Source organism: Cygnus atratus, chromosome 5 (assembly GCF_013377495.2).
Source record: "Cygnus atratus isolate AKBS03 ecotype Queensland, Australia chromosome 5, CAtr_DNAZoo_HiC_assembly, whole genome shotgun sequence".
Taxonomy (NCBI): Eukaryota; Metazoa; Chordata; class Aves; order Anseriformes; family Anatidae; genus Cygnus; species Cygnus atratus.
In genome coordinates, this window is record NC_066366.1 from 58,087,392 (window position 1) to 58,108,471 (window position 21,080).

Sequence of the window (21,080 nt, forward strand, 5' to 3'; positions counted from 1 at the left end):
CCTTTATACCGAAGGTTGGCCCTTGAGAGGGCTGCCGAACACAGGCAAAGACGTTCTGATGAAGGTGTGCTCCTAAGGCTTGAACAAGACCTATGGTGGTGGTGCTTTTCCCCTCTCCAAGTGGTGTGGGAGTTATCCTGCAGTGACAAAGCACAACAGACACAATGAAACCCTTGTAATAGTTGAGCCTCAAAACACTTACAGGGATAAAACGGGTACCCAGTGACACAGCTAATGCCGATCAAATTCTGGATTGTTTCACACTTTAGCTAATCTTCAGCAACTGACAACAGGAATAAGATTGACAAGTTACCACATAGCTGCCCAAGACCTTCCTCAGAAGCATCTTGCAAGTTACTGTTGAAGGCAAGCTGCTACACTAGAACACTGTGATCCAGTCTGCCCTTCATTAACCTGACCTGCAGAGCAAAACAATGCACCTCCAAGAGAAAAAGGCTAACCACGTTCCCACTATTTGCTAGAAGAGGTAATTCTAGTTCCCAAACCACTGGATTGTCACAGTGTGATTTGCTAAAACCCAGAGCACTCCGTACAGTCAACTTATGGAAAGACAACACGACGACAAGCCAAGCTAACACGATGACAAGCCAGGCTAACAAAATTTCTATTTATCTTGACACCACGTAAGTGATGCCTCTTCAGCTAAGGAAGTACCTACCCAGTAACAACAACGTATTTGCCATCTGGCTGGTTCTTCAGCCGTTTCAGAGCTGACAGTTGAACTTTGGCTTTAGTTTGGCCATAGAGTTCCATCTCATCAGGGAGCAGGCCAACTTCTTTTGCAACTTGATCAATGGGCTTGGGTATGCAAGATCGCGATATTTCAATATCACTTAAAGAAAGAGAGCAAGATCAGTTTATAAATATCATAGACTTCTCACAAATCCCCTGTTTCTGGCAGCATGACTCAAAAGCATCTGATCTACATTTTAAAAGGCAAGCTTCAATGTTTTTTAGTTAAATGAATCAATTCTACCAATATTGGCTATATTAGCATACACACATCTTCAGAGGATAACAATAAAATTAAAGATAATACAAACAAACAAACAAAAAGCACCAAAGCATGTCTTTCTATAGATACTGGGTAAGACTCCATTATGGTATTCTCTGTATTTTCAACTGCTCCTTGTGGACTCTACATCAAGAACTTCTACTTTAAGGTGCTAAGTTTTTGCCACGTCAGATAGAAAAATTTCCAAAATATAAGTGCCTTTCTACTTGCCGAATCACAACTACCTAGGCTCACCCAAAGTATCTCTGGAAAACCATGTTTATGCCCTAATATTATAAGAGTGACCCAAGCCTACATTCCAATATACGTCACAGCACCACTGAAGGTTAGCTCTCCTTCCTTGGGGAGATCTCACATTGCTTTCTCACTAGATCTCTCCAAACTTAACCCCAGCTACAATCTGCAAAGTTGTATGCTCTACGTTATATAAAACTTGGGAATAGAAGTGAATACTACACTGCATGAACACTCCCAGTGGCTTCATTGAAGGCATTACCTTGGAACAGGCATCTTCAGGGTAAGCTGGTTATATTGGATGTTCCATTTTCCAGGCTGGAACTTCTCCAGAAAACGTTGTGCACTCTCCACTGTACTCTAAATTGAGAATGAGAATGCGTTATAGCAACAACCACTGCATGAACCTTGTTGGTTAACAGAGACTCAAAGGCTTTCCCCTCCCCTCTACCTCAGTTTGGGATTAATAACTTGCTTTGATTAAAAACATGGCTAACACTCCAGAATGAGATTTTGTTTGGAATTTTCTTAAAAGGAATACAGATAGATATTTATCTGTCTATATCTAGATTTAGTCCAGTCCAGTGAAGATGTTATTTTATATACTTATAATACCTTCTATTGCAGCTTCCTTTAAAAAAAAAACAAACTATGAAGGAGCTGTTTTATACTGTTACTCTGCTTCTCTTTATCCCATCATTGTGTGAACAGTTTTAGAACTATACCCAGAGCTTTGTAAGACAAGCTAATTTCTCACTGTTTTGAGAGGCCACAGTTAAAAAAAATACACATATATTAAAAAATTGTTCTTCTGTCCTAACATTTCCTTCGAGGCCACCTTCTTCCTCAGTTTGCAAATCCTAACTAGATCTCTGTAAGAGCAAGAAAGAACCACCAATTGCTTTTGGTAGTGTGCTGACGATCAGCAGCAACATACCCAAAGGCAAACACAGAGGAGATGGGCTGAGAGATGTCTCTCTCTCTGTCCACATACCTGCATTAACATGGCCACAGTCATAGGCCCAACGCCACCAGGAACTGGGGTGATGTAGGAAGCTTTTTCTTTCGCTGTATTGTACGCCACATCTCCTACAACTCTTTTTCCACTGGCTTTTGTGCTGTCTGGAGATTCAATGAAAAATTAAGTTACGCAGATAACACGTCACCAAAACAACAGAAAAGGCAGCACCGACTGAAGCTGAAGCCCTTTGCTTTGCTGGAGTAACCAAAACAGATGCTGAGTACCTAGGAAGCTGCAAAATAAAGCAACACCACAAGATGAAGCATACTTCACTCACAGCATCAGGGCTGATACACTACATATTCTCATTAAGTGCCATCTATCCTCAGCTAGACAGATCAGTCTCCCTTTCCTTGAAGGTGCAAGTATTTTCTCAACAGCATGTGCGGCACAGGGCAGCCTGAAGACCCCAAAACAAAACACTGCTTCTGGCAGCAGTGGAAACAAAGCATACACCTAGACTTACATCTGTGCAAGTATAACACACAGCTGGAACATACAAAATAGATGTCACCTGAACCATCCTCTCACAAATCCTGCTGTATTGCTCTTAAGGTATAGTACAGCTTCCAATTTGAAGGAGATATGAAACAATGATCTAGAAGATGCAACATGGCTGTCTTGTTCCAAAACCCCAGATTTACAGTTGCTTCATTCCATTTTGGAAGAAATCTAGGCCTTTCTATTGATAAAATTTATCTACCTTTGCAGAATCTGAAAACAGAAAATGCTGAGCTTTTCAATTACCTATTGCCACTTTCACGATGTACTGGTAAATACTAGAGTTCACAGATACCAGACTTGTCAAAACAAACCTCACAGGTGGCTTAAGAGAGTTCCAGCAGAATAACCTCCTTTCTGGGAAAAAAAATTGCTATCTCCTGCTGTACTACATGACCTTTAAGATCACCGGTAAGGAGAGAAATGACAAAATGCATTAGCAAACTAGCAGAGCCATCTAAGGAACTCACCAATTACAGACATGGCTTATATAAAAAAGCAAATTTAAGTTTATCCTGGAATAGCAGATCCTCATTTCGTGTATAAGGACCTAGGCAACTTTAAGCAGTGTGAAAAAACGTATGATAGTTTTTAATATTGTTATGCTAAAACATTATCTTGTATACAGTAAGTATATGTTTGTACAGAACATAATCAATAACTTTAACGTACATTTGATGAGGGGGAGGAATGTAAAAGAAACCAAACTCACGAACAGCTGATAATGGTAAAACTAAAGAGGGAAGAAAAGCAGCTCCTGCCAACACTAATGTTTAGCTGCACTGGTACTGACAATTAGCAGTTTAGATGTTTTTCTGCTGCATTTATGTTTCAAGCAACACTTCTTTTTCCTAAAATTCAAAGCTCGACTATCACAGCTGTTAACATTGTTTCTAAAGCAACTGCCAGCTTTGCTGCCCAAGCTGCAGACCAATCTGGCCTTCCAGCCCAGACAGCAGTTTTAATTAAGTTTGCAAAAGGCAAATAGTATAATTATATTTTTCTCCAAGGATTCCAAGCAGCCTTACCAACCACCCCAGCCAGGAAGACTCCAGGCCTCAAAATGAAGAAAACAAGTGATGAAACATGTGACTCCAAACACAAACAGCCTGATCTGTTACACAGACACAGCAATGAGCACAAGCCAAACAACCCCCAGTCCTTGCCCCTGCATCCACACCTCGTGCTAAGTGCTGCTGGGCACAACTTAGAGGCCACTCAATTACCTTTAAAATACCCTTTTGAAGGCAAGCTCATACACAGCACTTTCTGCTTCTCCCCATTAATTTTACCTTCTTAATATTCATCATTCTGCTCTTAAAGAAATAGTTACAGAAAACATCAGTGACACTATAACCATTCCCAGTGCCTGTCTCTTCTTTGGTACAGTAGGTTTTCTAGCCAGCTGGAACATATGAGAAACAACATCCAAGGACTCGGAGATCCAAGAAATGAAGGACATACCTACACATATGTAACGAACAGCTATGATGATGCAGCAGTAGGGAAAGAAATACAGATACGATACAGTCTGGAAAGGGAATAAGACACTTGTCTGCTCTAGTAAGGGTTTCAGGCAATCCTCTCTTCCTCGCTCTCTACCCAGAGACTCAGAAGAAATTCTGTAACACAAATGCAAAAAGAGATGCGCCCAAATTATCCAAAGTGGGAGGCTTGGGAGCGCACAGGCCAGGCTCCATTCAAAAAGGAGGCTGTAGCGAGGTGGGGATTGGTCTATTCTCCCACGTGCCTGGTGACAGGACGAAGGGGAATGGGCTAAAGTTGTGCCAGGGGAGGTTTAGGTTGGATATTAGGAAGAACTTCTTTACTGAAAGGGTTGTTAGGCATTGGAATAGGCTGCCCAGGGAAGTGGTTGAGTCGCCATCCCTGGAGGTCTTTAAAAGACGTTTAGATGTAGAGCTTAGTGATATGGTTTAGTGGAGGACTTGTTAGTGTTAGGTCAGAGGTTGGACTCGGTGATCTTGGAGGTCTCTTCCAACCTAGATGGTTCTGTGATTCTGTGAAAAGCACAACAGCTACATTCTCATGGTGCTACACGGCTATAACACTTCTAGATCCAACTTTGCAAGTCTGCATGAAGCTACTTGTACTGACATGCCAAATCATACTGGGATTTGCCCCTACAGATGCAAAATATAGGCACATCCAGAGATTTCCTTTCCTTCAGCTGCTATCACATCTACACCTAGCAGGCACCTAGCTGTGTGCACTTAAAGCTCCAGGAAGATGAATGACAACTGTGGCAGAGTGCTCAAAGCACCATCGCAGCTAGCACTAATACTCTATCTGGACAGCAATGTAGCTGGAGAAGCTGGCAACCCAGCTTCTCTTCTTTTTGTAGCATTGCAATTCCCACAATACTGCCACTGGTTTTCCAAGATTCATCTGAAATTTTTTTCACAACCTATCAGAAATGAAGGAGGAGACAGAAAAAATCTCAGCAGCTTTAGAAAGCCACAGAGAAGTCTGTGGTACACATCATTTTGAAATGTGACAATTTCCGTGGTACTCTATCAAGCTCTGTCTGCTGAGCCTTACACAACACCTTAAGTAAACTGGCATAAAACTTTGAGTAGGCTGGCTATACAAGAAACTCAGACCTCAGTGCACTGCCCAAGGTAGATGATTTGCAAAGAAACTGGGATGTGTCCACAGAGATGCAGTTCATGTCAGGCCTGAGGGGAAAAAAAAAAAAAAAAAAGGCCATACTATCATACGTCATGAAACACACCGGCAGTTTTATTCGTAACATGTTAGTGGGGGAGAGTCCACACTGCTCTGCTTCATGCGTATCAGCAGTGACCCTGTGTTTTTTTGGCAAGTTGCCTAAGTTTGGGTAGCTTGGCACAAATACTTCATCAAACAAACAGCAACAGCACAGAGTTTTTTTAATTTTAATTAGACTGCAGATTAATGTTTTTAAATGCAACTCAATGTCATCTTTGAGGAACAAGATTGTTGAGCAGAAATTTCTTTACATTCCTTTAAATAATGGCAACAAAGCGACTGATTAATTATGAAAATTACCGTTTAAAAACCTTGTGGGTGTAGCACAGAGATAGTTGGATGGTGACTAATTTTCCATATCATTGAATATCTGCAATTTGGATTTTTAAAATGAGGTGAAAACAGAAATTGCCAGACTGCCTGTTCCTCAGCTATTTGAAACTCTACCTCAAAATCCATTACATTCAAGCACTTTTTTCTGTGCCAGAGCCACTGTCACCAATACTCTTGCAGAAACTGCTTTGTTTCAAGACAAGAAGCCTAACAAGTTAGATGTTGTGATTCAACAAATCCACAGCTACTTTAAGAGATTGCTTGCCATTTACGTATTACAAACAGAACAGCTTAATGAGACCTAACTGCAAACTAATGGCAGCAAAACTCCACACTCAAGAGTGACAACAACAGCAGGATTTCACTGTGTAGTTGTAGCAAATTACATGGATATTCTGTTGTAATACTGCATAAGCCTCCTCTTTTCTCTACAGATAATCAGCCTCATTGATGGAAGAAACAAAACTGCCACTGATCTGTTTCAGGGCAGTACTTCAGAGCAACCCTTGTTTTGTTCTGGCATCTTGGGGGGTTGCCATCATTACCTAAGATAGACTTCAAAGAGAAAGAAGTCCATATGGACTAGAAACACCAAGGAAACTGTATCCATGTACTTACATAGCAACATATACAAATAAATCCCCATTCTTTATACATTACCCACGCACCTGGCACATGGTTAATTCCACAGTCTATTACGATCGCACCAGGTTTGATCCATTCACCTTTTACCATTTCAGCTTTACCAGCTGCAACCACCAGGATATCAGCTTTACCAACCTATAAGAAAAATCCATACAAACAACTTCATGTCACACCAGCAGTAGAGAAAGGCAGAGTTGCTTCAACAGCAACTTAAATCAGCTCCAATTGCAGTGAAATTGTGTGCTCACCCATTGCCACTGGAGGAATGTGAGGGCATCATTAGTGATGACAGGTAGGTAACGGTTCCTTGGCAAGGACAAATTCCCACAGCCAGAAATTACAGCCTATTTTCACACTCCTACCCTGAACTGTTGCTAGTCAACACTTCACAACCTCCACTGAACTCTTCCATGATTCCCAAGTGGATCATATACGCTACTTTTAGATGAAAAACCTTCTGCATACTCTTATCTCCCTTCCTTCAAAACTTCCCTGCATATTGAGCTGCTCTTCTCAGTACTAGAAATACACCCAACACCCATCAGACAGCTGCCAAGAACAACCCCTACGCACAACGGTAAGCTGTAATTCATTTGTGGCAGCACTGTCTTGTGGTTTTTATGTCCAGGCCTGTGTAACAAGCCACTCAGGGGGAAGTTGATTATAATTCAGCACTAGTATTTGTTCAGGCAGTACTCAACAAGTTTGAAAGATCTGGTCACAAATCTGCTACTAGAAACTCGGACTAAAGTTCTTGTCACATCTCGCGCTGCTTCATTCACGTCAGCTGAGGAAGCTGCTATCCCTTGGAATTTTTTCTTTTCATCTTAGAGGGTGATAAGCTATTTTTAAGATTTCATTAAGAATTAGCACTTCAGTTCTTAATCAAACTAAAGACGGTCATATTGAACAGCATCTTCATGAAGCACTGCAGTGTTTCTGATCTTGCATTTGAGTTACACTCAAATACACCTACCCCCTTTCCAGCTTTGATACTTGCCTACAGAGCCTGGCAGTGTTGATTGCTCAACAAAATTCAAGTAGGTGGCAGCACAGCAACACACTATTCCTGTCACTCTCACTGCTAAAGAAAAAATGGTACCAACTCCCAGTCATAGAAAATAAACTAGAACAAAAACCTGGAGAAAAAAAAGTCAGTCTAGCATTCCCCAGCCATTAAAGTAAAAGACCACTGGGCCTTTCTGGGGAAAAAAACAACAACAACAACAACAAAAACATACATTGTGTTGCAGGCCACTACTTGGAGAGCAGGAAGGAATATGAAATTCTCACTACTTGCCCAAACAAAACAAAATTAATAATGTTATTGTTTTAATCATAACCCTCCAATTAAGGACCCTATACAAGCAGAAGAATTCATGCAACCATCCAATGAACAGGACTGGGAAACCATTTCAGATGGAACAACAACCCAGACCCATTGATTTACACAACACCAGTCAGAAATGTGCAGCTGGTAGCACTGACTTGCAGCAGGTAACTACAACCTCATGCATCCATCCTTTCCTTACCTCCTCAGCCAGTGTTGAGGTCTTTGAATGGCAAGTGGTTACTGTCGCGTGATTCCAGAGCAGTAGGTCATGCATAGGAGCACCAACAATCTTACTGCGACCAATCACTACAGCTCTTTTCCCTGCAACCTGGATGCCTGCACCACAGGAAGTTAGAAGAAAATAAAATCAGGCCATTGTGCATCCAAACACAAACTAACTCAAATGGCTCTGGAGTCTTTTGATCAGTTTAAGTCTTGACACTATTTCAGGATACTATTTTTCTTCTGGGTCATGTATGGTAGGGAACTGGAGAGTTGGAAGGGAGGGAGGAAAGATGAATCACTTTAAAACTAGCTCTTCTTCGATCTGAGGAGGCAGAGATGAAACATGGCAACACAACAGAAGTTTCACTGCGAGACAGCCTCACAGCACGCAGTTTCGCCTCTCACTGAAGATTAGTGCACTAATGAATAATGGAAACCCCCTTACCTGTCTGACTGATGAGTTCCATGCATCCCTTTGGTGTACAGGGAATAAAGCAGTCTCCAAGGTCTCCTCTGGAGAGTTTCCCAGCATTGATGCTACTCAAGCTGTATATTGAAGGAATAAAGGCCAAGTAAGATTCTCAGACTCATAATCACCAGTCAAAAGAAAGAGGTTTCATTCTGGAGTAGCTGTCATGTTCTCCAGGGGTGATGTCAGCTTACCCATCTACATCCTTCTCAGGTGCAACAGCATTGGTTATTTTTTCTGTACTGATGGGTTTATCAGAGTCAAGTGGCAGCTGCACTATAAAGCCATGAATTGCAGGGTCTCCATTCAAAGAGGCGATGCACTTGAGGACCTACATGTAAAGACCAAAAACCTAATGGCCGATAAACTGAAGCAAGCCTTATGTAAGGAAAAAACACAACCCTATTTAGATTAAAAGACACAAACAACATACTTTTTCCATACAGGCGTATGAATGACTCATAGTTTTTATTTTGAGAAACATACCTGCTAAATTTCTAAATTTTATGCAGTATTGTTTTAGCTTTATTTTTAAAATAAAAAATCTCAGCAGATTCCAGTTTCCAGTTCTTTTTTTCATGAGTTAGTAGCTACAGAAAAGCAGTCTTTTTTATAAACCATGATAGCAAAGATAATTTCATCCCTTCAGCTCAATTTCAAAATTATATGATTTTTCTCTACTACTTACCTCAGCTTCTGTTGCTGTGTTTGGCAGTTTTATGTGATTGGCACTGATCCCAATCTGCAAATGAGAATACCCAGAAATTATCTGATTTCTGAAATGACACCAGAGATCGATCTGGCTGTTCTCTCAATCCAGCTCACCCTCATCTGCATTCTGTCACACTTTCCAGGTCTATCTCCTTTTATTTGGAAATACCATCAATGAAAGAGAAGATGAAAGATTAGTGCTTTGCCCGTTTAGACTGATCCATATTTCAACTGTCCTGTTCACCTTTTGACATGAACAACATCGTCTTGGCTTGACAGCACACTGCTGTGAAATGCCAGCAAAGACGCCCGCGGTCACCTAGGAGAACAGGGATCATTCATCAGAAACAGGAACATTCCCAGCCTTGCTGTAGCACGTCGTGTACCTCTTGGTGACAGATGCCGATGTGTGCCTGCAGTTGCCTTACAAGACACTGAGAGTAGGTCAGCACATGGCCACCGGTCAGCAAAGACAGAACGTCAGACACATGTAATCTAGGAGCTGATTTCACAAAAGGTAGCACCAACCCACATTATTGCTATGGGGTACTCCAAACGGCTGTCAGATTACATATCTCTATTGCTTCCGTGTATCAAGGAATTCAGGCTAGCACTGGTTTCTCCAATACAGGCAAAACTTCGCTATTTGACTCACACCTGTAATTTCACATTCAGATTGGACCTACTGTAGGAATACAATATTGAAAAAAAAATCAACCACCAAAAAACAGTTTGGGCATTACCTCAGCAGCGGCTTTCAGCTTCATATTAATGTAGAGGTTCGAATCATCCCGATTTCCAACCTAAAGTCAAAAAGACAGTTGAGTCACTCTGCAGAGTAGAGACCCAGTAACAGACTGAGAAGGGCTTAACCCTTAGCTTCCTAGAGCTATACCAAGGAGAGAGAGGTACTCTTGAATAACTGCAAAACAGGCTGTAGGCAGCTGGAGCTAACCAAGTGTTCTTTCAAGTAAGAGGCAGCTAAAGAGAGGCTGTCTGATCTTCTGTGTAAATACCATTTACATCTCTTGGAAAACGCTTAGAAACACAGTGCTCTCCAAAGCAGAAAATATTGCCTGCCATCTCATCTGAGAAAGTTAATTAACATGATCAGCAGGTGCTGATAACATCCAATTATCTGACTGAGGCTTTCAGAAAAGTTGGGCCTCTTTGATACCCAGGAATCCTAATTTTATTCATGTGCACCTTTATGGAAAGATTTCTTCCACTGCTATTTTGTACACCTTGAGAATTTTCAAGTCTAACAAAAAAAAAAAAAAGGAACAAAGTGATGCACATGGAGAAAGCAGCAAATAGAACAAATGCTCATAGTTTTTGGCAGTATTGGGTAACTACAGTGCCACTGCCTGCATCATCCAGTATGTTTTGCTAAAGACAATACTCCTTGCAACCGTAAGAAAATGAAGGGCAAATAGGAAAAAAATGATAAGCAAGTTCTTGCAACTCAGTTCTCCCTGAGACTTGGGAGCTATCTCTGTTTTTCACACTGACCACAAGATGAAGGGGTGACTATATCGCCCAGTCACCCAGTGTGCACTGGTTTGTTTTTTTTTTTTATACAAAGTGGCTGTCTCCCCTGCAGAGTCTGCTGAATTTAGGGCAAGTTATGCCTCACACAGGCAGAAGAGAAGGAAGGGAGATGTTAGCAAAAAGACCACATACAGTGTGCAGAAGAGGACATTTTTGACTATGGGACAAAAATAAAAGTTTAACTGAATTATTCTTCCAGCTAAAAGGTCACCAGATGCCTCCCAAGAAAAGAATACATACTGCATCTGGTGCAGTTTATCAGAAATAGCTACCTGCCCTGACTTAACTGAAAAACAGACAGTTGAGAATATCTGTATTTGGAGATGAACTCCTCCAACTCCAGCCTGTTCGGTAACTTACAGAAGTCTCAGAGAGCCAAAGAGCAAACAGGCTGTAAAGGACTTACAACTGAGACAATTCAGGATTGAAGAAAACACAGGCCAGCCAAGGAAAAACTCCAGTAATGCTACAGGGCAGCAATTTCTGAAGTTAGCTTATAAGGTCAGCATTTCAGAAACTTCCATCAAATCATCTCTCACTAAATTTTAAATAAAGGACCTTCCCCTTTCCTTCTAAACAACTGAAGACAAGTCTTCTGTAAAGCTGATTTTCTTAAAGCTAATGGAAAACAAAACCAGAAAGAAAAAACATGAACAGATTTGTTCCTGCCATTAAAGACGAGCATGTTCTTTGTGTACTAAAGTTGTTTTAGCACTGGAAACCAGATACAGCTCTTCAGGAGCCCAAAATACTAAACAAGGAGGGAAGCACCTTCTCTAAACAGACATTTTTCATCCATCATTTCTTTGTAGCCACAGAGTTCTATCCTGTTTCATGACAATTGCTACTGCTCATCGCTTTCAGATCTAAGCGCACCAAAGAGTTTCCACTTCTTACAGCTGCCAGGAAAAAAAAATCCACTTAATTCTGCTAAACACTGACCCCAAACCTGCATTGTGTGCTTTGTCCATCCACAAGCATTTCTGCGTAGACCCTAGCACCTACTCAAACTTCTGACAGATACGAAACTCAGCAATGGGATTTTGTTCCATCCTCTGCACTCGAGGTCTTCTAGGACAGGAATTTTGTCTTGTTTCCTTCTGTCTCCATGTTCTCACATAACAGCAGACCAAATCTTTTAATAAAGCCCCCATCTCAAAGATTTCTGGTACAAACACATCTCTGAGAGGTAGCACACTTTGGGGCTCTGACAAATCTGAAGACTTGGAAAGTCTACAAGCATTGCCTCCTGTTAATAGACAAGAAGCTTATTTCATAAACACAACACACAGAATGGCAAGGGTCTGAAATAGGAAACAAAAACAAAACCACTTTTTCTGGGCCCCACTAGCTGGGGAAAAGACACCACAGAACAGTATTAACATCCCACATGGAGCTCTGCACTTCTGTTCTTTACAAAATGTTTCCATTTTGCAAAGCAGTTTTGGTGATGCTCATCAGCTGTCCACTTAGCACTGCAAAGCAACAAAGATTTTCCGTAGTTGTCATTAAAGAAAACAATACCTGCAAAATTGCAAGTCCTGGTGTGAAGCCTGGAAATTTTTCTTTCATCTCAGCAACTTGCTTCTTTAATCTCTCTCTCACTTGTCTGAGGAGGGAAGAAAAAACACACAAGATAGAAGTTAACCATAGGTCTGAATTCTCATACAACAGTAAGACAAGGGGCTGAAACACAAGACGAGGGGATGGGCAGACTGGCAAACACACACTTAGGCCTTGAGTACATCAGTCCCAGAAATCTCCAAATAAGACTGATGTCTGTAAATTACTAAGATATTTTGGAAGTTTCACGCAGCCTCCCCCTGCACCCACTTCTCCCCCCAACCTTTGAAGTCCATGCTGTGCTTTTTTACCACCCTCTACACACAGCAGCCTCATAGGACACAAGGGAAAACGTAGTACAAAACACGGCATGGAAATTCCCAGGATTTCCAGCTCCCTACTCAAAAGCAAATCCCCTTTCCATACGTGCTGTATCAAGTCTGCCTGTCTTCCACAGGCACCAGTCAACGTTGTCACACATGGTGTCTTGGCAAAGGATGACAGAACTGCAGTGGTAAGACTGCAAAAGTGCTAAGCAGGGTATCCCCGAAGCTACACCTCTGCTACAGATGGTCAATACTATTCGTTTCCCTGCTTAAGGCAGGGCTGGATAAACTACGGTCCCACACTCACCTTCCTGCTTCTCCTCTGCTCCTGTGCTTGCCAACAAGCACATGGAAAAATGCCCTCAGGCATGGAAGCCCCCAGGCTTCCAAACAAGGCAAAGGTGTTGCCACGTGAGCAAGAGAATGGGAGAGAACGAGAAAGGAAGCAGTGAGGAAAGATAAGCCTTGGTACACAGCTCAGGTTAACTCTTCAGCAAAGACAACTTTAAGGATACAATTATTAAAACGCAACTTCAAGATGGGAGCATGAGAGGATTAGCTTATCTAGCTCCAATGCCAACTCATACCCGGTCTATATCCAATGTTTTAGAGATAACAGATACTCATTGCCAATAAATCAGCTGCAAACAGCTCAAAATCCATTGTCACCACCCTCCCTGCCTTGCACTCCTCTCTAATTTCTCAGTCACTGTCTGGTCCCACGTGCATGATCCTTCACCAGGTAAGGTGGTGTGGATGAGGCGTCGGTGGTGCTGGTTTGTTAAAAATGCCAACAGCAAAAACCTGGGACAGAGTAGGTAGTTAACACCTGGGAGGCTGCAGTTCCTGCCACATAGCCCCTAAATTGCAGGATGACAGATAGCAAGTGAAACCAACTCTATCCTGCAACCGAGCTCCACATCAAAATTGCCAGAGACAAGAAGAAAGGGAAATGGGAGCAGCACATTGCCCATCAGCACCATTCCCAGGGGACAGCTGCAGCTAGCCCAGCCAGAAGCAGCCCCGAGGCCAAGTCCCACCTCGGGGAATCACCCAACCTCCTGCTGCATCCCAAATCAAACTCCTCTCCTGCCGCACTGCAAACCCCGTGTCAGAGCTCTGCTGAAAACAAGAAGCAGGTTCAGAGTATGTATAGGTGTTTGCACCTGGTCAAGCTGTTTGAAGGCTTTTGCCAAGCTCTGGTAAAAGAGGTTGTTTTCAATCTTCCCTCAGAAATAGTGATTCCTATCTTTCCTTTAGTTATCACCTCTGTAAAAGACTTGACACTAAGGCTGCCTTGCTATGACACTTTTCTGAACTCAGACTTGTCCCAGCAATTCTTCATGCTGAAGCAACAAACATCCATCTGCTGGGTGGCAGCACCTCACTTCAGCTCTAAGTCCCCTAGAGGGAACGCACTAACTCTGCACCTGCTGACACAACAGGGTCTGAATTCACGCGGAGCCCTTACCAGCAGCGCAGGGATCACAGGGAGTGTCTGAAACCCACTGCTAAGTGGGTGCTGTAGGCCAGCTCTTTGAGGGAGCTATTTCTGAGAAGAGCCTCTGCTGCAACCTACACGCAGTTTAGGCAGTAAGGAAGACACAGCACAGTTCGTGGCCTGCAAACAAAAGGGAATGCAAACAAACACAAAACGAGTCATAATTCATGAGGCAGTAAAGCTCTCATAAGGGACAGTCAACTGGAGAAGGTCTCAGATTTGGGATTTATTTGGAATTCAGTCTTCTCAGTGGAAGAAGAACAGACCTACTTGAGGGTCTAGTTTCCCTCTATCTGTGAAGTAGGGCTAAGGCATGCTTTTACACCTAGCAGCCACGACTGCTCAGATGTCTCAGATGTTGGATTGCTGTAATTTTCTGTAATTAGGCACTAGCTCACTTCCCCGTCAGCTACAGAAGAGAAGTAACATGCACAAACACAAAGCGCTGCTGCCAGCGTTGATTTGCTTTAGGAGCCTTGATTCAAGGAATCACTTGTTAGACAGCCACCTAGTGTTAACTACCGTTGCTCTCCAGTTACTAGAAGTGCCACAGGTGCAAAAGTTAGAGAGAAAATTAAGTTTTTTAAAAAAGAGAACAAAACCCACAGTTTTAATATGTGCACTTACAAAAAAGTTACAGAATAATCTTTGCGAGTCTCCAGCCATTGTGTGACACAGTTTGCCAAATTCTATTGCGGACTTCAGGCATTCGTGAAGATAAAAAGTTCATACTGATAAATTAACAACATTTTAATTACTAGTATGAAACCACTTTCAAGTTTTCCGACATAAATTGGCAGCTGTACGTGCCTGTTTCTCCCAGAGCCTTCCCTCTGGCACTAAGACCCCTTGAGTGCAGCATGTTCTTCCATGAACAAACTCACACTGCAAACAAGGGTCCAGGGTCCAGCCAGGTTAAGGACAGCACGTGGCTCTGGGCGTACAACGACAAAGCCAGCGCCGGAGATGAAATAAGCTGTTAGCCTTTCTTCCTCTCGACTGCAGCAGCGGGCAGAATTCAAATTTACAAAGTGAATTTCCCAGATCAGCAAAGGAAAAAAACACCCTCCACAAAGCACGGAGGGAAGCCCAGCTCCCATGCCAGCACCTCCTCAAGCAGCCCCCACCACCACACGTATGGGATCTGTACACACAATGGCTGGGGTGGCTGTGCTGTGAGCGTACACAGCACCGAACTGAAGATGACACCAGGCACCAGACAACAGCAAGATGTATTTCCATCCCTTCTGTGGATAAGAGGGCCCAGGGTCTACGTGAACACTGCCAAACATATGACCCAGCCAATATCTCCTTCAGAGACCATGATGCTCTAGAAGCCTGCCCCAAAGAGAAAGGTTTGGCTTCGCTGCCTGGGTCACAGATTCCCCAAAGGTTTCAGAAATGTGCATCTGAACTGCTCTTGCTGCAGCCCTCCAGAAACAGTTGTGTAAGGCTGACGATCTCCCCGGGTCCCACACCGTCTTGGCCAGGGCTGTTGTCCCTACAGCCATTCCTCCTGACAGCTAGCAGCACTGCCACTACTCACCTCCTTCTGTAACCCATAAAAAAAAAAAAAAACAACTGCAGAAACAACAACCTTCCTCTTCTCTGAACAACCATGGCACCACGCACTACCTAGCGAGTCAGTTGCTTCATCTTCAACCACTGACGAGGCTGTAAGCGAGCATGCCACAAAACAACCTACTGGGACCCCAAAGAAGAGAAAGAGCTTCTCCTGGGGGGACTCACAGGTTGGCTGTCCCAGTGCAGTGGCACCAGATGGGAAATGCCCTAGGAAGGTCTACGTGAACACCGTTGGTAATTCAACAGATGGGTCCATTTGAGGGAAGCCACTGTTGAGACAACAGATCTGGAATCAGTTCACACGTCTCCTGCCCCACGCTGCATGATCCTGGCACACTGTCATCATCTCCTAGGAGAACTGTCTGCTTCTTTCTACCACTTTCATACTCCCGAGGTTTTTTTTACCACTCTTTGGTTTTGTCAGCTCAAATACTTGCATGAGCACTCCTCAGGCCAGATAAATACATGGACACGCTTTTGCTTTTCTAGAGACTTTTTCATCATGCCCAGAAAATTCATGCAAGGAAGGCCACCCTTACATATGGCCATAAGGCCATCCTCCAATAGATAAGGACTCAAACCACATTTGTGGAGCTGCAAGGACTTCAGACAATATTCTAGGCAATATCTACAATGGCCTTTCTTCTCAAAGAGTGGTGATAAAGTTTTTTTCCCTTTCACAGGCTCTGAAGTGGCGGCCCCTACATGTGCTTCCCTCAGGACTCTTTCCATGCCACCTGGTGCTGATGTGCACAGATCACAGCACTGGCGCCCTGCTGCCTATCAGACAATGTGTTCTCGCCTGCAGCCTTGTCAGAGGAGGGTCCCATTCCTTCACTGTCCGTACAACACCTATCAGAAAGGGTTCTTGCTCATATTTGGGGCTGCTCGGTGGTACGGAGTTGTACTGGAACACACAGTTCACTTTAACTCAGTGCATCCACGCTGCAGTATCTCTAGTGCAAGCCTGAAACCTTCTGGGTAGGATCTGGTAAACGAGATCTCATGGCTGATTCTTTTTTTCTCCAGTTTGGACTAGATTTAGCTGTAGTTTCTAAAGGAACTTTGAAAAGCCCTTTTAGACCCAGTGTGTAAAAGTGTTGTCTTATTAGTGCACTGTTTACCCCCAGTTAAGTTTAGCCCGATCATTGCTATATGTGGTGTTCCTTTATATACATAAATACCACACACTTTTATCGCTACTTTAGCTCAAAGCACTACCTGCCCTAACCCTAGGGACTGGGAGGGATGTTCAGAGTTCTCCCTGCCATCACAACACATCAGCTGCTAATCCAGACAGGCAACGCTGGTCTGTTCCTGGTGCTAGTGATCAATTCAAGCCAAGTCAGGGGTTTCCAAGCGTATAGTCCATTTTCTAAACCTAGGTGACTTCAGGTGGCACAACTGAACACACAGCTAACTGCAGCAGAAATAAGCGGCAAGGAAGAGCCACTACAATGGTTTCCTCTGAGCATCTATTTCAGATACAGAAACAGTATTTTTATTGTAAAGATATAATATTAATTGAAAAAAAGGTTGAGAATATTGTATTTTGATTCCTTCCAACCCTCCACATACTGCATACTTAAAGCGCTGTTTCTCCACTTCTTACTAATCATTTGTTTACTGTACTGTTACACAATAACTCATCTTTTGCAACTTACTTGCCCATGGGGCAAATTTAAGTTGTAACAAAAATCTAAGGCTCAGTTGATGAGAAAACACCCAGAGAAGTTGAGGAAAGCCACCAAGAGATAACCAGCCGGCTCAGGTTCATGCATAACCCAACCAACATTCAATATCCTTCACAGACTGTCCAGGTATAAGAGTTTGCTTCTACTGAAAGAAGCTGTCTTATTCAGAGAAGTATTAACTTAAACACCAAAATCCTACGCACACTGTGATGCCCGCTGCTCTGCATGTTCTCTCCCTGACCCTGCCAACATATTTCACTAAACTAAGAATGTCGCTATTTACCTGATCTTATTTTTGTTTTCTTTTTAAGTAACTGACATGACTGAAACATGTTTCATGACTGAAACAGTTATTTTCTTCATCTCTCTCTAGGAAAGGGGTGGTTGGTGGCAGGAGAAGAAAGTTCACAACACTTTGAAAGTTTTCATTTAAAACACACATGCAAACCCAGAATTACCTAGCTGGTACACTACTTGATTCATTCACCTCATTTGTTAATAACTGACTAACAATCAGTTTTCTTGATTAAAGTGTAAAGTAATAAAAAAAACAAAAAACAACGTACGGCACAGTAATTGAAAAGACTTTGCACGTGATGTAAAGCTAGAAACACTCCCTTTCTACAGTAGACAATTCAGCTGAAAATTCTTAGAAAAAGCACACGCTTATCACTTGCTTCTTCTACTGACAGACTCTTGGCTTGGGCTGGGTTCTGGACACTGAGAATTTTCTGGATCAGCACTTCTCCAGAGGGTCTGGAAGAAAGAGACAGACATCTGCAGGTGCCCATTTCCTCATACCTTCTTAAGTACTCCACTAGGAAAAAGCAGAAATCTGTAAGGCCCATCCCTATAGACCACACTACAGTTTGCTATGTTGGACATAATCACATCAGAAAGGAAATCTGAAGTGGGCAGATCCCTAGGTAGTACCAGCACCACACATTATGCATGGAGAGTGCATGGGGTTCAACACTGACAAAAGCGTAACATCTAGTTAAGTATACGAGGCTGTGGGACTGAAATGCACAAGTTATCCTAATAATTGCCCCCAAAATTGCTCATTCAAAATACACCAGCAGCCTTTTGTCATGGATATTTAGATTCAAGACAAAGTAGGCCTACTTTTCAGAAATGCCGCACCATCAGTTGGATGCAGATGTGCCACATTCAGCAATACCTAATACCTAAACACTGCATTTTCCTAGTGCATGTGTAGGAATGTGCAAGTATGTACAGTGTATGTATAGCAGTGTTAAAGTAGCAGTAGGAAAAATAGGTAAACTAACACACAACACCCAGGGCTAACCAGCTAAGTGAAAACTGAAAGCAGAAGGAAGCCTTTTCCTTTAGGGTCTGACAAATCTTTCAAATAGTGTTTGCAGGACACGTGTTAACGCACATCCTGGTGTTGTCCAACACACAGGTTGATTTATTCTGCTGTAAAAAGAAGCAACCGATGCTTGCACAGTATGAGAACAGAGACTGAAGCACAAGTTCCCAACTCCCGCTCATAAAAGCATCCTGGCAGCAGCGTGTAAATTCACAGCAGACCAGAAGACGTCGAGTGGTTTCACCTCAGCCCAGGCCTTATCTCAGGGCAGACGCTGAGCTCTCCAGGAGCACAGAGCCCAGGGGCAGGCTGAGGCTGTGAGCAGCAGCACAGCTGGGACAACACCTCCAGTTCTTCCCGAGGCCCTCACTGCTACTCTCGTTTAACCGCGCACCGTTTCCACACAGGAAGAAGCCAGCTTGAATTAATCCCGCGTAGTGAAAGAGCTTCGAGGTGTCTTAAAACCACCTCACTCCGGCAGCAAAGACCACTGCAGCCCCATGCCGAGGCCGGACCTCCTGTGCACCTCCCAAACCCCAACCCCACACAGCCTCACAGCTTTTCTCCCCGGTCACAGCTAGCTCGGGGGGCAGAAACCCCCACGGACCCACAGCGGGGGCAGCCCGCCCGCTCCCTCCTTGCTTCCCTCCCTCCATGAGGAAGCGTCCCCGGGGGGCATGGCGGGCCGGGCGGGTACGTACGCGGAGACCGCCTTGCCGCTGAGGATCTCGGCGGGGGCCATGGCGAGGCCGAGGAGGCAGCAAGCAGAGCTCGGCGAGGCTCGGGAACCGTCTGTGGGACGGACTGTACCCAGCGGAGCCCTATTCCTTGCCCCACGTGGCCCCAAACTTGCGGCCGCCGCCGGCCCCCCAGCGCGCAAGCGCTGCCACCGCCCCGCCACGGAGGAGGAGGAGCGGGGAGCCCGCAGGCTCCTCTGGGTGCTCCGGTCCCCCTGTGGCGGCCGGGGGGTGCTCCCTGTGTCGCCGCCTCGTCTCTTCCCGCTACCGCGGGGAGCGGGGCTGCGCCGTGAAATGGCCGCCGGAACGCCTCAGCGGCGCCGCTGCCGGTCCCTGCCTCCTCTCGGCGGCGTTTCCCGGCGGGGAACGGGCCTTTTTTTTCAGGTATTTAACACGCTTGTCCAACATAAAGTCACCATCTCTGCTGGCTAGCCATCATAGAAAGAGGATAAAGAAGAAGATGGAGTTTTGGCTCGTAGGAGTTGCCATGAGCAATAGAAACAAGTTCCTAACAGTTGCCTCCAAGGGGTGTACTTTAAGTAATCCCACTGGGACTAATGAAGGTGCGGTTTCCTGTCAGGCAGGCTGCTCCGCTCCATACAATTCGCCGTGTGTACTGTTTACATAGCCAACACTTCATCTTACTCTGCAGGCAAGTGCACGCATTTTAGGGCCTTCCCTGAAAGAGTCAGCTTTCAATGATTTTCTCACAATGGAGGTGGGAAAAGCAGTTGACTATCATTGCTGAGGCAGACTTGTTAGGACCCAAATAAGTTACAGAACTCATCAGTTTGTCCTGCTGATACCTAGCACAAGGTCAGAGAACAGCCCCATGACTCAAGAAACCAATGATAAAAAGATCAGGATGGTGGTGGGGTGGACCCATGGTGTTAGGTTAGAGGGTGGAGGGGCAGCACATTTGTGTTCTGCAGTAATGCATTATTTCTGTTACTGCTGTGGGACCTAACGCAATCTGCTCCATGTGGTGCCAGTACAGCAAGAAAATATGATCACACTGCAGATTCACAAGCTGTGGAGAATAAGGCTTCAGTGCTAATGTAGCAGCAGTCTCAATGAGAATTTAGAACTTAAAAGACCTGTTTGAAGTGCTTTCACATATATTTTTATTTTATTACTTAGAATGCATAGGTTTGGGAAAATAAAGTTCCTGTTATAAAGAGTTTAATGAGAAAGCATTCAATCCTACTCTGTTACATCATGCTACTCCATGATATAATTAGTTCACAAAGGGATTTTGGAGCCTGTCAGATTTTGAGAAGGGAGAAGTCCAGGCATCGCAGCTTCCACCTAGAGCACAAAACTATGAGGATGGAAATATATAGGCCTGTCTGTTTTAGAAACTCATAAGCTTTAGGGTAGCTTCTCTGGAATTCTAGCAGGGGAAAATAAACCATACATAGTTCAAAACTTGTCTGAGGGTAAGGTTTTTCTTTGTGTTTCCTTTCACAGCCTAATGGGTGATGTCTTCTACTTTTTTTTCTGCTTTCTTTTTTATTCGGGAGAGAGCTAGTTAC

The 21,080-nt window shown here is 43.8% G+C and overlaps 1 protein-coding gene across 2 annotated transcripts in view; it reads right to left on the minus strand.

Moving 5' to 3' along the window:
- Positions 1 to 19,912, minus strand: part of MTHFD1 (methylenetetrahydrofolate dehydrogenase, cyclohydrolase and formyltetrahydrofolate synthetase 1) — a 40,769-nt gene extending 20,857 nt beyond the window's left edge. The window contains exons 1-12 of one of the 2 annotated variants that reach the window (XM_035551142.2): positions 19,510 to 19,912; positions 12,332 to 12,416; positions 10,000 to 10,059; positions 9,234 to 9,287; positions 8,740 to 8,876; positions 8,522 to 8,622; positions 8,051 to 8,187; positions 6,542 to 6,653; positions 2,265 to 2,392; positions 1,533 to 1,630; positions 680 to 853; positions 1 to 137 (exon numbers count right to left, since the gene is read on the minus strand). In XM_035551142.2, coding sequence (XP_035407035.1) covers positions 1 to 137; positions 680 to 853; positions 1,533 to 1,630; positions 2,265 to 2,392; positions 6,542 to 6,653; positions 8,051 to 8,187; positions 8,522 to 8,622; positions 8,740 to 8,876; positions 9,234 to 9,287; positions 10,000 to 10,059; positions 12,332 to 12,416; positions 19,510 to 19,550 — 1,264 coding nt within the window. In that variant the 5' untranslated portion in view covers positions 19,551 to 19,912. Of the gene's footprint in view, positions 138 to 679; positions 854 to 1,532; positions 1,631 to 2,264; positions 2,393 to 6,541; positions 6,654 to 8,050; positions 8,188 to 8,521; positions 8,623 to 8,739; positions 8,877 to 9,233; positions 9,288 to 9,999; positions 10,060 to 12,331; positions 12,417 to 14,167; positions 14,312 to 19,509 lie in introns of those variants that run through there. The other variant, XM_050711271.1, reaches the window with a different exon arrangement.
- Between the last annotated feature and the right edge of the window lie 1,168 nt (positions 19,913 to 21,080).